This window comes from Chiloscyllium plagiosum, chromosome 9 (assembly GCF_004010195.1).
Source record: "Chiloscyllium plagiosum isolate BGI_BamShark_2017 chromosome 9, ASM401019v2, whole genome shotgun sequence".
Taxonomy (NCBI): domain Eukaryota; kingdom Metazoa; phylum Chordata; class Chondrichthyes; order Orectolobiformes; family Hemiscylliidae; genus Chiloscyllium; species Chiloscyllium plagiosum.
This window is the reverse complement of record NC_057718.1, coordinates 54,743,196-54,759,263: the sequence shown is the minus strand read 5'-3', so window position 1 is coordinate 54,759,263 and position 16,068 is coordinate 54,743,196. Positions and strand designations below refer to the sequence as shown.

General features: G+C 39.3%; 1 protein-coding gene across 3 annotated transcripts in view; it reads left to right on the top strand.

Annotated features, from left to right (window-relative positions):
* The window catches only part of LOC122552867 (proteasome activator complex subunit 4-like), a 193,287-nt gene that overhangs the window by 39,484 nt on the left and 137,735 nt on the right, over positions 1-16,068 (top strand). For all 3 annotated transcript variants that reach the window (XM_043695950.1, XM_043695949.1, XM_043695948.1), the window contains 3 exons: positions 8,000-8,149; positions 12,735-12,798; positions 15,990-16,064. In XM_043695950.1, coding sequence (XP_043551885.1) covers positions 8,000-8,149; positions 12,735-12,798; positions 15,990-16,064 — 289 coding nt within the window. The remainder of the gene's footprint in view (positions 1-7,999; positions 8,150-12,734; positions 12,799-15,989; positions 16,065-16,068) is intronic.

The window sequence follows — 16,068 nt, the reverse complement described above, 5'->3', positions numbered from 1 at the left end:
GGTTAAGAAAAAGCAGGAAGCAAATGTCAGGTATAGACAGGATAGATCGAGTGAATCCTTAGACTATAAATGCAGTAGGAGTATAGTTAAGAGAGAAATCAGGAGGGCAAAAAGAAGACATGAGATAGCATTGACAAGTAAAGTTAAGGAGAATCCAAAGGATGTGTACACATAGATTAAGGACAAAAGGGTAACTAGGGAGAGAATAGGGCCCTTCAAAGATCAGCAAGGCGGCCTTTGTGTGGAGCCGCAGAAAATGGGGGAGATACTAAACGAGTATTTTGCATCAGTATTTATGGTGGAAAAGGGCATGGAAAATATAGAATGTAGGGAAATAGTGACATTTTGAAAAATGTCCATATTAGAGGAGGAAGTGCTGGATGTCTTGAAATGCACAGAAGTGGATAAATCCCCAGGATCTGATCACGTGTACCGTAGGAAGCGAGGGAAGTGATGGCTGGGCCTCTTACTGAGATATTTGTGTTATTGATAGTCACGGGTGAGGTGTCGGAAGACTGGAGATTGGCTAACGTGGTTCCACTGTTTAAGAAAGGTGGTAAGACAAGCCATGGGATTATAGACAAGTGAGTCTGACATCAGTGGTGGGCAAGTTGTTGGAGGGAATCCTGAGAGACAGGATGTAGATGTATTTGGAAAGGTTAGTCAACATGGCTTTGTGTGTGGGAAATAGTGTCTTACCAACTTGATTGAGCTTTTTTTAAGAAGTAACAAAGAGGATTGAGGGCAGAGCGGTAGATGTGATCTATATGGAATTCAGTAAGGCTTTCAACAAGGTTCCCCATGGGAAACTGGTTAGCAAGGTTAGATCTCATGGAATACAGGGAGAACTAGCCATGTGGAAACAGAACTGGCTCAAAGGTAGAAGATAGAAGGTGGTGGTAGAGGGTTGTTTTTCAGACTGGAGGCCTGTGACCAGTGGAGTGCCACAAGGATTGGTGCTGGGTCCTCTACTTTTTATCATTTATATAAATGATTTGGATGTGAGCATAAGAGGTATGGTTAGTAAGTTTTCAGATGACACCAGCATCGGAGGTGTAGTCGACAGCGAAGAAGGTTACCTCAGATTACAACAGGATCTGGACCAGATGGGCCAATGAGCTGAGATGTGGCAGATGGAATTTAATTTAGATAAATGCGAGGTGCTGCATTTTGGGAAAGCAAATCTTAGCAGGACTTAATGATAAGGTCGTAGGGAGTGTTGCTGAACAAAGAGATCTTGGAGTGCAGGTTCATAGCTCCTTGAAAGTGGAGTCGCAGGTCGATAGGATAATGAAGGCGGTGTTTGGTATGCTTTCCTTTATTGGTCAGTGTATTGAGTACAGGAGTTGGGAGGTCATGTTGTGGCTCTACAGAACATTGGTTAGGCCAGTATTGGAATATTGCATGCAGTTCTGGTCTCCTTCCTATTGGAAAGATGTTGTGAAACTTGAAAGGCTTCAACAAAGATTTACAAGGATGTCGCCAGGGTTGGAGGATTTGAGCTATAGGGAGAGGTTGAATAGGGTAGGGCTGTTTTCCCTGGAGCGTTGGAGGCTGAGGGGTGACTTTGATAGAGGTTTATAAAATCATGAGGGGCATGGATAGGATAAATAGGCAAAATCTTTTCCCTGGGTTGAGGGAGTCCAGACTAGAGGGCATAGGCTTAGGGTGAGTGGGGAAAGATATAAAAGAGACCTCCGGGGCAACTTTTTCACGCAGAGGGTGGTACATGTGTGGAATGAGCTGCCAGAGGAAGTAGTGGAGGCTAGTACAATTGCAACATTTAAAAGGCATCTGGATGGGTTTCTGAATAGGAAGGGTTTGAAGGGATATAGGCTGAGTGCTGGCAGGTGAGACTAGATTGGTTTGGGATATCTGGTCGTCATGGACGAGTTGGACTGAAGGGTCTGTTCACTTTCTCCCATAAGTGTGTTTAAGGCCTCCTTAACCACCCTGTCTACCCATGAGGCAAATTTCAAACAATAATGTTCCTGAACCTGTAGATCTTTCCATTCTACAAAACTACTCAGCCCTGCCATGAATTGGACACGTCCTGACCTTGTTTTATCAATACCTTGTATTACTAAAATACAATATCTCTCATTTATCCAAATTAAGCTCCCCTTGAGCAATTGAGCAATATCTCTGTAATCTTAGATAACCTTCTTCAATTTCCACTATGCCACTGTACTTGTTGCTTCAACAGAAATTTCAGTCATGCTCATTCAGAGAGCTAGTCAGTGCAGACACAGTCGGCTAAGTAGTCTCCTGCATTGTGAAATTCGGTGATTCTGCAAAGGAATCACGAGATGCAATACTAATGCTTGAATATGGAGCTGAGATCGAAGATCGTGCTGCAGTCATCTTGAAGGGGCAAATGACCTACTATTATTTCTCATAATTTGTGGTCATTTTCTGCAGCTGGCTTAAGAGTTACCTTCCATATACTGTTTTGAAGTAAAATTGCATACTGAATATGCGTTCTTGACACAGCTTTTATCCCCCTTACTCTAGGCAGCATCTCAATCAAGTGGATAAGAGAGATTCCAATGCAATGGAAAATGTATCCAATGCGAGCTATTGGGTTCTCTGTGAATGTTCATGTTCAAACATTTACAGTCCTGTTAGTTTATGAAGTATCAAATTTCAGCAGTTTGGTTTGTGAAATAGCACAAATATTTCCTGACTTCAGGATGTTTATCCCTTCCTGAATTCTCTATGATCCTTCACTGCCTTAATGCATTCATTGTTTCCCATTCGTGACTTAATTCAGCTGTTTCCCCATCACCCCTGTTCTGCTTCAGACCACTTTTTTCATTGATCAGAATATCTACTGAATTGATTGTTTTGTGTTGAACGTAATGATTCATTATAGATATTAACTTTGCTGGAAAATGCAGGCTGACTTTGTAAAAGGTCAGTTGTTTCCTTCTTGGGATGTGAAAATTTGCCAGCATAGAGTCATATAGAGATGTGCGGCACGGAAACAGACCCTTCAGTCCAACCCATCCATGCCAACCAGATTTCCTAACCTAATCTAGTCCCATTTACCCTCTATGCCCTCTAGTTCTGGACTCTTGTCTATTTATCCTATCCAAGCCCTTCATGATTTTATAAACCTCCAAAAGGTCACCCCTCAGCCTCCAATGCTCCAGGAAAAATAGTCTCATTCTATTCAGCCTCTTCCTATAGCTCAAATCTTCCAACCATGGCAACATCCTTTTAAATATTTTCTGAACCCTTTAAAGTTTCGTAGCATCTCTTTGATAGAAGGGAGACCAGAATTGCGCGCAATATTCCAAAAGAGGCAAAATGACCTCCCAACTCCTGTACTCAATAGTCTGACCAATAAAGGAAGACATACTAAACGTCGCCTCCACTATCCTATCTACCTGTGACTCCACTTTCAAGGGACTGTAAACCTGTATCGCAAGGTCTCTTTGTTAAGCAACGTTTCCCAGGGCCTAACCATTAAATGTATTTTACTTACAATCTTTCTTAAATAGTAGCATCACATTAGCCAACTTCCAGTCTTCCTGCACCTCACCTGTGACTATTGATGTTACAAATATCTCAGCAGGGAGCCCAGCAATCACTTCCATTGCTTCCCACAGAATTCTTGGATGCACCCGATTAGATCCTGGCCAGCACCACCACCTCTAAAGTATGGACATTTTTCAGGATGTCACCATCTATTTCCCCACATTCTATATCTTCCATGTCCTTCTCCACAGTAAATACTGATGCAAAATACTCGTTTGGTATTTCCCCATAGGCTAGGACAATATTTGCTGCGCATCGTAATTGCCTTTCAGCTCTTTTAGTTTGCATTTAGTTTTAATCGAGCTGTTTGGGGAGACACTCTGGGGGCAGGTGTAACTTAAAACTAGGTCTTGTGAACTAGAGGCAGGGGCACGACGACTGCACCACAGGAGTCCATCTGTTTTGGTCTTTAAACTGAGTAATTAAGTATCCTTTACTTTGTACCGTCTTTCCATATTCTTTTTACCAAATAATTTTCCACTTGAATTAGGCATACTAACTTGTTTGGCAAGATATTAATAGTATACCTCAGTATGGCAAAGTTACTCTAATCTGTCTTCACATTAAAGAGATTGAGCACTTAATCAGGCTTTACTTGGAATGAAATGAATTAATCTGACGAGTGACTAATGTAGCTGGACTATTTAAGAAGGTCACTGGTATATTGAATAGGGGATATTCATGAATAGTATTCATTTGGAGTTTCAGAAAGCATTTGCTAAGTTCATGAAAGAGACTAGCAAAATAAGAGTGCACTAAGATGGAGGGAACTTTCTCACTGGCTAGAAATTTCCCAAGGGATAGAAAGCAGACAGTAAAGAGTTTAGTTTCTAATTTGAGGGCTAAAAGTATATGTTCCTATACTCCATAAAACGTGAATTGTACATGCATGTTTGCAAATGTTACTAAGTTAGGAATCTCAATTTGTATAGATGTAGCAGAAAAAGTCAAAACTATAAAGATAAATCGTGGGATAAGTATGGCAGCTGAAGTTTGTCATTAAGTTAGCCAATTCGATCAAGTAAGGATAAATGGAAGTTTTTTTAAACTGAGAGATAGTAAAGATAGTAAAGAACAAAGTAATTTAGATATGCTTGTACACAACAATAAGAGTTATTGTGCAGGTCAAAAAGTTATCAAAAATACAAAGGCATTGTTGGCCTTTATCTCAAATAGATAAAGTGTAGACCTGATGTTTCTATAGAGCATTGACCATTAATCACCTGGAGAACTGCAATTAGTATTAACCATGATTCCTTAGTATACAGGTTGTACCTTTTAATCTGGCAGCCTCTAACAGGCCTTTGCCAGACCATAGGAGGTCATCAGTCAGGGTCAGCACAGGAGTTTTTAAAAGTACGGTGTAACATAAAATGAGACAAAAAGCCAGTTATTTTAGGAAATATAGACGTTCTATTTACCTTGTCATTAAAATTCCAAAAAAACTGAAATTGCTGCGAGTTCTTCAGAAAACTGAAAGTACTGGTGGGTTTGCAATTGCAGAATATGCCAGACTAATTTGGGTGCTGGAACAAGATGTGCTAGGTTAATTTTTGTCTGTATATTTTCCTTATGTGATATGAGCGCAAATGCAGTAGAACAATATCATGGCTTGAATGCATAAATTATGAGGACATTATGTATAAATGTGTCTTACATTTCTTTGATTATTAGTGGTGATCAAATTGAGGTATTTACAGTTAATAAATTTTTTGACAGGGTAGAATACAGAACATTTCAGGTGCAGAGAAACCAAAGTGAGGAACTGTGATCTTAATGGTACAGCCATGCACACTTGTTACACAATAGAATGACCTGAGCTGGGGTTCTCTGCTGAGGCATAATACCTTGCTCAGTGCACTTTGGTAGAGTTGGTACGATTATTCCACCAATCATTGATATGAGTGAATGTTTGACTATCTGTCTGTTTTCTGGAGAGGTAAAGCTGAGGCATTCGGTTGGTTCTGATATAACGCGATAGTTCCGTTCTTGCGCAATAAGAAAATCGTGCACTAGCTGTGCCATTTAAACTAATGGGGTTGGAATCGCATTATAGCCAATACATGTAAGTAACGTTTGCATTCAACAAATAAGTCTAAATTCTTCAAACATGTTAAAGCCAATTCATGTTGAAGAAGCACACATTAAAGCAGAACCGACTGTACTCCAAACAGCTTATGTCTATGGTTGGACTTCTATTTGGTTATCACTAATAGTGCCAGTTCCATTTCACCATTTCTTTTGACAATATCCCAATATTGATGCATCTGAGCTTACACCTTTAGATATTGATATTAGTAATGTTTGAAGTAATAGTTGTTTATATTACCATCCTATCATCTTATTCTTACCACACTACAAGAGCAAACGATAGAGCAGGAGTAGCCTGTACAGCACCTAAAGACTGTTCTGCTATTCAGTACGATTATAGCAGGTCTTGGACTTCAGCTTCACTTTCCTGCCGACACCCTGTATCCCTTGATTCCCTGAGAGACCAAATACCTGTGTCTCAGCCTGGAATTTCATCAATGATGGAACCCCCACAACTTTATGCGGTTGAGTATGCCAAAGAATAGCAAAGTGAGTGGAGGGCTGACAGTGCTATCAATAGGCAATTGCTTAGCATTAACTTGTTTGCTCGATTTTGGATTCTGGAAGGGCCACCTGACCCCTCTCAACAGTCTTGATCCAAACATGGACCATAGAATGGAACTCCAAAGGTGAAGTGTGTGTCGCAGCAGTTAATCCAATATAATATTCAGAAGCTCTAATAAAGCTGAGATCAATGCGAATTGAAGGAGAAGGGTGGGTTAATCTATCTGCAGGTTAGTTATATCTAACATGTAGGAAGATCATTTAGTTATTGTTGGTCAGTCACTCAATCCTAGTATATTACTGTTTCTCAGGAGAGTGCCTAAGGCTCAACCACTTTCTGTTGAGAAGGGGTGGGCGTTATTTGCTGCTGATTGTGCAGTTCACAACTGCTGAGATGCACAATAGTCCGTGTCCATGTATGACAAGACAAGGGCAACATACAGGCTTGTGTTGATAAGTGGCAATTACCATTTGCATCAGAAATGCTAGACAATGACTGTCTTAGAAAAGAGAGGATTTAACCATGTCCCTTTTACATTCAATAGCTTTACCATCACCGAATCCTCCGCAATAGACTTTTTAAAGGTTCAGCAGAAGCTGAACTGGACCGAGCTACACAACTTCCTGCTGTAACTCAGTTAAGCTCCTTCAATAATACATTCCAACATATTTTGCAACCTAGAAGGACAAGGAGAGCAGTTGCACAGAAACACCATCACTTGCAAGTTTCCCACCAAGACACACACTATTCTAACTTTGAACTATGTCACTGCTTTTTGCTATTGTAAGGCTAAAATCCTGTGCTTCAATTTGAACAGCACTTTGAGAATATCTATACATCAAGGTCAGTACTGGTTAGAGAGGGTGTTTCACCTTCTCAAGGGCAATTACACACGGGCAATTGATGCTGACCTGCTAAGAAAAGATTTTTAAAAATCATAATCATCAAGTGAAGTAATTTCTCCTGATCTCAAACTTATCAGCCCTTGTTGGGCGACTCTGCCTATGTGTTTTAAATTTCTTGACGAGTGGAAACAATCTCTCAGCCTCTACCATATCAAGCTCCTTCAGAATCTTGTGTTTCAATGATATCAATTCTTGATCCTCAAGTCCAGAGAACACAGGCATGTTTACACAGCCTCTCACTTAGGACAATCCTCTCAGTTCTAGGACCAACCTAGTGAACCTTCTTTGCACTGTTTCCAATGTGAATCTACCACTCAAATATGGAGACTAAAGTTGCACACTATATTTCCAATGTAATCTCACCAAAGTCTCATGGTATGACATCTTTACTCCTGTACTCACACCTACTGCAATGAAAATCAACATAACATTTGCTTTTTATGTTTTTTGCATGAGTACAATAAAGTTCTTGTTTGAATTTACTGGATGTGAAATGTTGGGTAGTGTAGAAAGCTGTGATACTAGACAAATGCTACTAGAGGCAAGAAGTTGATTGTGTAAGCGAGATTATCCTAGTTCCAAATGTACAAAAACAAACATTTGGTAAAGATTGTTCTGAAGAAATTGATGACTTATTTAGGCAAAGTAAATATTCATGAATTATTAACTCCCAGATGAGTATATATGTATTTATTTTCCAACTAATTGATTTCAACTATTCATATTCTTTCTGTCAAATGGACAGTGGATTTTTTTAAAAAAGCATTCTTTTGTTTATCTGAATTCTGCAGCTTTTTGAAGCTGCTATGAACAATTATTAAGGGACAGATTAAGCTCTATTGCGAAGTAGCGTCTGGCTTTGAACATTATAAAATATTTTAAATTGTGTGAGGAGTACTGTTCATGATATTGTGTTAGGAATGGATTTTTGTAACTAAACTTCTTGTTTATTCAGGTATTTTCCAGATGAAGCTACAGCAGAGATGTTAGATGAATGGAAGCCATTGATGTGTCCTTTTGATGTTACTATGCAGAAAGCAGTCAGCTATTTTGAAATGTTTCTTCCTACCACACTCCCTCCTCATCTGCATCATAAAGGATTCAGGTGAGTATGCAGATCTTTTAGTATACTGCTTTTAGGTTTTATTTTTCCTTCCCTGGTTTCTCTCCCTCTTTTGTACAGCATTCTCAAGCTCTAAAAGATTAATTTCTTGGACCTCTGTATTCAGACTCTCTTTTAAAGTGACTGGAGGTGCACAGGCAATTGTAATTCAATCCAAATTTGTTCATTTTTGTTCGATAAGTACAGATATTTTTGTCTATCACTTTCCAATGATGGACTAACCAACATTGATAACCTTTGTTTAAAAATTGTATTGAAGCAGCAGATATAAATTTCAGAAAAGATGATTGCAGATGATAAGTTTAATAGAATTCTTGATGATATTGTGGATGTGGGAAATGTAGCCATGAATCTTTGGAAAGCCTTTGATAAGGTTTCTCACGATAAAAACAATTGGAGCCACTGATGGGATATAGAATTGAAGGAAGAAAATAAATTTTCTTTAATAATAGAAGTGAGGAAGGGTGAGAAGTTAAGCTTATTTTCTCAAAGTTGGAAGTATTTTTTTTTTGCAGAAAGCAACAGCATGTCCACATGTTTTGGATGTGAATGAAGGAAGCATGTTAGTAAATTTGCAGATGACACCAAATTAGATTGGAAAGTGTAATGGTCAGTGAAGAAGATTTTCTCCAAGTACAACAGGACCTTAATCAGATGGGCTGAGGAGTGGCAGGTGGAGTTTAATTTAGATAAAAGTGAGGTGTTGGATTTTGATAAGGCAAACCAGGGCAAGACTGACACACTTAAGGGTAGGGTCCTAGGCAGTGTTGCAAAACAGACCTGGGGTGCAGCTGCATAATTCCTTGAAAGTGGAATCGCAAGGAGATAGGGTGCTGAAGAAGACATTTGACACGCTTGCTTTCATTGTTCAATACATTGAGCAAAGGAGTTGGGATGTCATGCTGCCACTTTTAGAATATTGCTTACAATTCTGATTGTTCTTCTTATAGGAAGGATGTTGTGAAACTTGCACATCTTTTCTGAATCTTTTCAAGAATGTTGCCAGGATTGGAGGGTTTGAGCTACAGGGAGAGGCTGAATAGGCTGGGGCTTTTTTCCCTGGTGCGTTGGAGGCTGAGGAGTGACCTTGTAGAGGTTTATAAAATCATGAACGGCATGAATAGGGTGAATAGCAAAGATCTTTTCCCTAGGGTGGGGGCATCCAAAATTACAGGCCTAGGTTTAAGTTGGCGGAAAGGTTTAAATGAGATCTAAGGGGCAATTTTTTCATGCAGAGAATGGTGCATGTATGGAATGAACTGCCAGAGGCTGGTACAATTACAAAATTTAAAAGGCATCTGGACAGGTAAGTGAATACAAAGGATTTAGAGGGATATGGACCAAATGCTGGCAAATAGGACTAGATCAGTTTGGGAAGTCTGGTTAGTGTGAATGAGTTGGACCAAAGGGCTTGTTTCCATGCTGTTTGACTCTATGATCAATAATATCCAACAAGGTTCTATTCTGGAATCTCAGGTTCACTTTATGATAAGTTTGATGTCTGGCTAAATGGGCTAAGTTTACAGATCATGCAATAATAGTCACTAAATAACTCAAGGTTACAGATGTTGTGCCTACCACACAGTGTGTTTAACTCTTATATCTAGTAAAGGAATAATAATAAACAATAATGTTTATTAACCGCAATTAATACTATTCCAACAAAATACACTACAAACTGACAATTTACACTATAAATCTAATCAACTATCTTGTGCTTTAACTTTGGATGATCGTGTACCACCACACTCAATCTTGGCTTTGATCCATGTGGTGATGATTGTCTGGTTGTCTTCTCCTGGTGGTCTCAGGGGTGTCTTCAGTGATTGGTCTTGAATTACTGCCTCTGAGGGTGGTGTTGCAGCTCTTATACTTAGTAGTTGTTCCAGCCCTTTTAGCAGGGTCTTTAATATCCTCCAATAGATCAATCAGGACCCAAACAGGCCTTGACTTGTCGATGGCAGGATGGTCCTTAAGCATCCATTTCTGGAGGCATTGGGTGCACATAGGTCAAGTAGCCCTCTGCAAATAAAGGTGTGAGGTGCCCCTGTGTTTGTGATTGTCCTGGGCATGGCATGGGAAGTTGTATTGTCTACAGCTGCTGGGTCAGTTGGATACTGTGTGTCTGTAGCTGCAACCTGTCTGGATTCTGCAGCATGTTTATTAGCATAGTCACTTTGATCAAGGCTTGTCTCAAGTTCCCAGCCTGCCTCATTTATTGTCCATTTTCATAAATCCATTATTTTGAGCAGCCCTTCCAGCTGCAAGAATCTATAAGGAGATGGAATGGGTGAAAAAGTCAGATATGAAATGCCATGTCAGTATACAATGAGCTTCTGTTTAGCATTGCCAAGCAACATCATTTCAATTTAACACTCTTAATAAAATAATCTCAATATATCCATTTAAAGTTTGCAAGTTTTACTTGAACCTAATTTGTCACAGACTTGCTATTCTGTAACCTGCAAAGTGAACATTTCCCTTTTCTGCAGTGTTTCAAATCCTGCCACTCCCCATCTCCTAATCATTTAACGTTAATGGAATCATGAGGACAAAAAACTTTGATTGAAGTTTAGATTACTTACAGTGTGGGAACAGGCCCTTTGGCCCAACAAGTCCACACCGACCCGCCGAAGCGCAACCCACCCAGACCAATTCCACTACATTTACCCCTTCACCTAACACTGTGGGCAATTTAGCATGGCCAATTCACCTAACCTGCACATTTTTGGACTGTGGGAGGAAACAGTCCACACAGTCAGTCGCCTGAGGCGGGAATTGAACCTGGGTCTCTGGCGCTGTGAGGCAGTAGTGCTTACCACTGTGCCACCGTGCCGCTCTATCTAGTGGAAAAGTTAATTGGTGTCAATTGTTTTGCAACTTCAGCTGCTACCTGCATAATCAACATCTGTCACCAGATGGGGTCAATTTAAAACTGCTGACTAATTCGAGCATTAACTGTAAATTGTTTCTTTATTCAAAATTGTTTTTATTTGAATATAAGTATTTTGAAATATATAGCATTTTAACATACTTTTCTTAGCTGAAAATAGTACTAAAATTCCTAACGTTGCAGTATTTATTTCCTATTTATTGTTTGTTTAGGAAGTTATTTCAGCTGTGAATACACAGTATTGCATCTGTTTAGAACAGTGCTGTAACTTGTACATTGGGTATTCTGGTCAAGAAATGTCCAAAGGGACTGAAGTCCAGTTTTAATATTGAATTCTTTTGAGAACCTTGGGTTCACTTTAAAGCGCCGCTGTTCGAGAATGCGGACGCTATTTCAACTGAGGATTTAACTGAATGTTGTTCTAACATTTTAAAAAAAAAGTATTGTGTATTATGGTGTGTAAGACAGTCGAGTTTTATCAGCCACAAGCAGCATATCTTGGTTTATAAGTTGATTCCCTGCAACTCTTCTCCCCCCGACTCATACGTACTTGCATGCTGTGACATACTGTACTTATAGTCAACCTCCTACATGTTATAGGTAGGTGCAAAGGATCAAACAGGTAAAGCAGGCTGTGTTACAAAGATGCACAATAGGTTAAGACACACACGGCCGATACCTCCTGCATGGCAAATCTGAGAGATCGTGAGCACCCACATTCATCTGGTGATTTACTGCTTTGTTTTGAATGTAAGTCAGCCTCCATTTTTGATAGGATTTTTGAAGCTTCAAAAGTTGACTAGACATAAAAATCTACAGTAACTCTGGAAGAATATACAGACGATATGAGATCCTTGGAGGTAGTTCACAAATTTTAAAAGCATCATATTTCATGGTTTGAGATCATAAAGTTTAATAATGATTAGGACAAAATAAAATGAAATGAATTGTTGGAAAGTATGTAATGTTATTTTGGGATGAAATTTGATGATTAAAAAACGTTACTCGTAATAGAACAGAGAATGAAGTGACACAGATTAATTTCAAGTGATTTAGGACTCAGTGCAAGAGAAACTGTTAATACTCAGTGCTGCAGAGCAGAATCCAAGAATGGAGTTGATGGTTGAAGCAGAGAGAAACAGAGATGGAGATATAATGAGAAATGGTATATCTTCACATTCTTCAATTTGATAGCAACCCTATGGAAAACTAATTTAATGCATTCAAAATTCATTTACTACACATTTATCAACTTTTTGTGCTGTTTGCAATAAAATCTGTCTATTTAACATTGGTGCTGGCATCATCTTGGTAGAGCCACAGTCATGTTTCACTATGAAAGAGTGAACTTGCATTGTGCTTGTTTTATTGAAGTACTTTGCATTGTAAAAATGAAAACAGTTTACTATAGAAATATAGAATATCACTTTAAAATGGGAGCTTAGTTTCTTCAGTTGTCCTTAGTTCAAATATTTCCTGCCCTCAAACCTCTGTCACTTAACGACTACACTTGCTCTTTTCACCCCATGTGATCAATTGCAGGAGATCAGCTCATTGAATGGAAATGTACAGAAATCTACATGTATCTTAACTCAAAGGCAGTCATTGTTTATTGATGTTGCAATTGCTGATCTGTTTTCAATAATGTATTTTGAATTTTTTTATTTCCTGCAGGCTTTGGTTTGATGAATTAATACACCTTTACATCACTGTTCAAAACCTCCCTCAATGGGAAGGGGTAAGCCAATCATTCCATGAACTGTTTTTTTAAAAAAAAGACACTCATTTACAGAGGAAATTATTTGAAGGATACCGGGTGGGGAGTATTTCGTTTGGTTAATCTAATGCCGGATAACATAGCTTAGCCAAGCATCAGGATCTTGCAATTCAGATAATTGAATGCTGGATTTTCGAGGTTCCTCTGCATATGCGTTTCAGGACTGCAGAGTGCTTGATGGTCAATGAAGGGCTTTAAATCTGTAGTCTTGTAACATTCACATGGCAAACTCTATCACAGCAATGCAATACTAACCAGAAACTGTCAGGGTTAATTTGATGGATAGGTAATGACCAGGCCACTGGGAGTAACCTCCCCCTTCTTTTGCAGAATTATGGAATGGGATTTTGGTTAACCAGCTGAGGAAGCAGAGGGCTTCTGTTTATTATATAATTTAAAGATGGCACCTTCGGCAATGGAGCCTTCCTGTCTTACTGGGCTGTAATCTTGGCCTTAAGTTTTGTCCTCCTGGAGTGGAACTTTTGACTCTGATGGGAGAGCTCCCAATAGAGTCACAGCTCACCTGTCTAATAGTGAGAGTCTATTGAAGACATCTGCAGATGTTGATTAGCTGACAGTATCCAAGTCTAAATCTCAGGAAAACAGTTAAAAATTACCATTATCCAAAAATGTTAACTTTGCTTCACGCTCTGATGATATTGAATATTTCCATAATTTTCTGTTTTACTGTTAATCTGTGTCCTCTGCATCTCAAAGATTGATTCCCTTCACCTCCATCCACCTCTACCTTATCCCATAAGCTGACAAGAAACATCACTGCTAATCTTTGACTATTGCAGAACTCTTCTGGATGGTATCTGTTCATCTAAAATGTTGTTTCCTATCCCAGCACCAAGGTGTACATGGAACCTATTGACTTATTCCTTGTTTACCAGAGATTCAAAAATTAAAATTCCCAAGATTGTTCAAATCTCTCCATGGCCTCGCTCCATCTGATCTCAGTAACCTTCTCTAGTGTTGCAGCACATAGTATTCAAATTACTAGCATCGTTGTAAAGCAGTTTTTGTTTGGACTTCTACAAATGAAAGGTTTGAATTGTTACAGATGAATTTAAGCTTAGAGTAATGGATTCATACAGCTTGATAATCTAGCCCATGCCATTCCTAATCCCAAGCTAAAACTAGTCCCACCTGCCTACTCCTGGCCCATGTCCCTCCAAATCTCTCATATTGTATTTGACCAAGTGTTATAATTGTACCCACATTCACCACTTCCTCAGGAAGTTCATGCCACACAAACCACCTTCTGTGGAAAAGATTTGCCCCATATGTCATCTTTAAATCTCTCCCCTCACCTTAAAATGTGCCCCCTAGACTTGAAATCTCCGATCCGAGAGAAAAGACAATTACCATTAACTTTGTCTATACCTCTCTTTTATAAACTTCTTTCGGGTCGCCTCTCAATCTCCTCTGCTCCAGTGAAAAACGTGCAGCCTATCCAGTCTTTCCTTATAATTCAAACCTTCCATACACGGCAGCATACTGATAAACGTTTTCTGAACCTTCCTACAAATAATATCCTTCCTACAGAGTCATTTTATGGAGCATGTCATTAGAGTTGATGTTTTTGGGATCATCCATGTGATGAAAGCATTATAGTTCCAAAAGCTGTAGTTATTGAGTTCAGTGTACTTTTTATTTGCTTAAATTTTCTAAAAGTGCCCAAGTCGGATTCATGAGAGATGATGGCATAGTGATATTAAGGTGGATTGGTAATCCAGAGACACTAGGCACATAGGTTCAAATCCACTTGTGCAGGTATGGAATTTGAATTTTAAAAAACTGGATTTTTAAGGGAGGAAACCATTGTTGTCCTTATCTGGTCTGACCTATGTGTGACTCTATGTGTGATAGATTCTTAACTGCCCTCTGAAATGGCCTAGTAAGCCACTTGGTCATATCAAGCTGTTAATCCTTCCATTTAAAAAAAATGACAGTTGCACGTTTGGCTGTGTTCACCCTGCATAGTTGTCTTGGAAGAGCTGTCTCTCAGACAGTTAAGGAACAGCCTGACAACCATACTGAATCATACTTTGCAGACAGTTTCCTAGACACCGCTATCTAAAAAATCTTGGCAGGACAGATGGCGGCATAATAGTATCCTGTCAGGATGGAATTGCTCTAGGAATCGTCTATTGATTTCAGACCCTGTGTATTGTGGTGACATCAGATCAAACATGGGCAAGAAAACCTTAACTGCTACTGACTGCTGTCCCTACCTCAGCTGATAATTTGGTGCATGTTCATATTGAACACCACTTGGAGGAAGCTCTGAGGATTGCTAGGGTGCAGAATGTGCTCTTGGTGGGGCATTGATGTTCATTACAAAGAATGATCTGACAGCACCATTACTGACCAAGATGGTCAAGACCTAAAGATAAAGTTGCTACATTTGGTCTACAACAATATTTGAAAGAATAATGAGGGAAAAATATAATTGACCTCATCCGTACCAATCTATCTGCTGTAAATGCATCTGTCCATAACAGTATCAGTACCATCTGTGATTCTTATGAATACCCTCCATTATGTTATGTGGCACTACCACCATGCTAAATGAGAGAGATTTCAAACACGTGTTGCAAATTCAATTGGGCATCCATGAGACTGTGTGTGGACTAAGGGTTAGTGAAATTTTACTCCCCACTCAAACTGTAACCTTGTGGCCTAATCCCAACTCTACCATTACCATCGAGCCGAGTGCTCAAAAACAGCAGATAAGGCAGCATCTGTGGAGAGAAAGCAGAGTCAATGTTTTGGGTCCAGTGATCCTTCAGAACTGGGGGTGAACCCTGGTTCAGTGAAGAGTGCAAGAGGACATGCCAGGATTGGCACCAGATTAGCCTAACAAAGAGATTAGTCTGAGACTATTTTGCATGCCAAATGGACTGCAGTGGCTCTAAGAAGGCAGCTAGCCGCCACCTTCTCGAGAAATATAGATGGGCAATAAATCTACCTGATCAGTAAATCTTTCATCCCCTGAATGAAATTTTTTTAAAAAAAGCTCTAATTGTATGCTTTCTGATAATAGAGTAAATGTTCAATAATTTTAAGGAGATTTTTCTAAATTGATATTTACTTGTTCATAAAGTTAATGCATTGGAACTTGAAGATTTGTTTTCTGTTGATAGAATCTGGTAAACCTGTTTGCACGCTTGGCTATGGATAACATTGGGTACATAGATTGGGATGAATATATTCCAAAGGTAA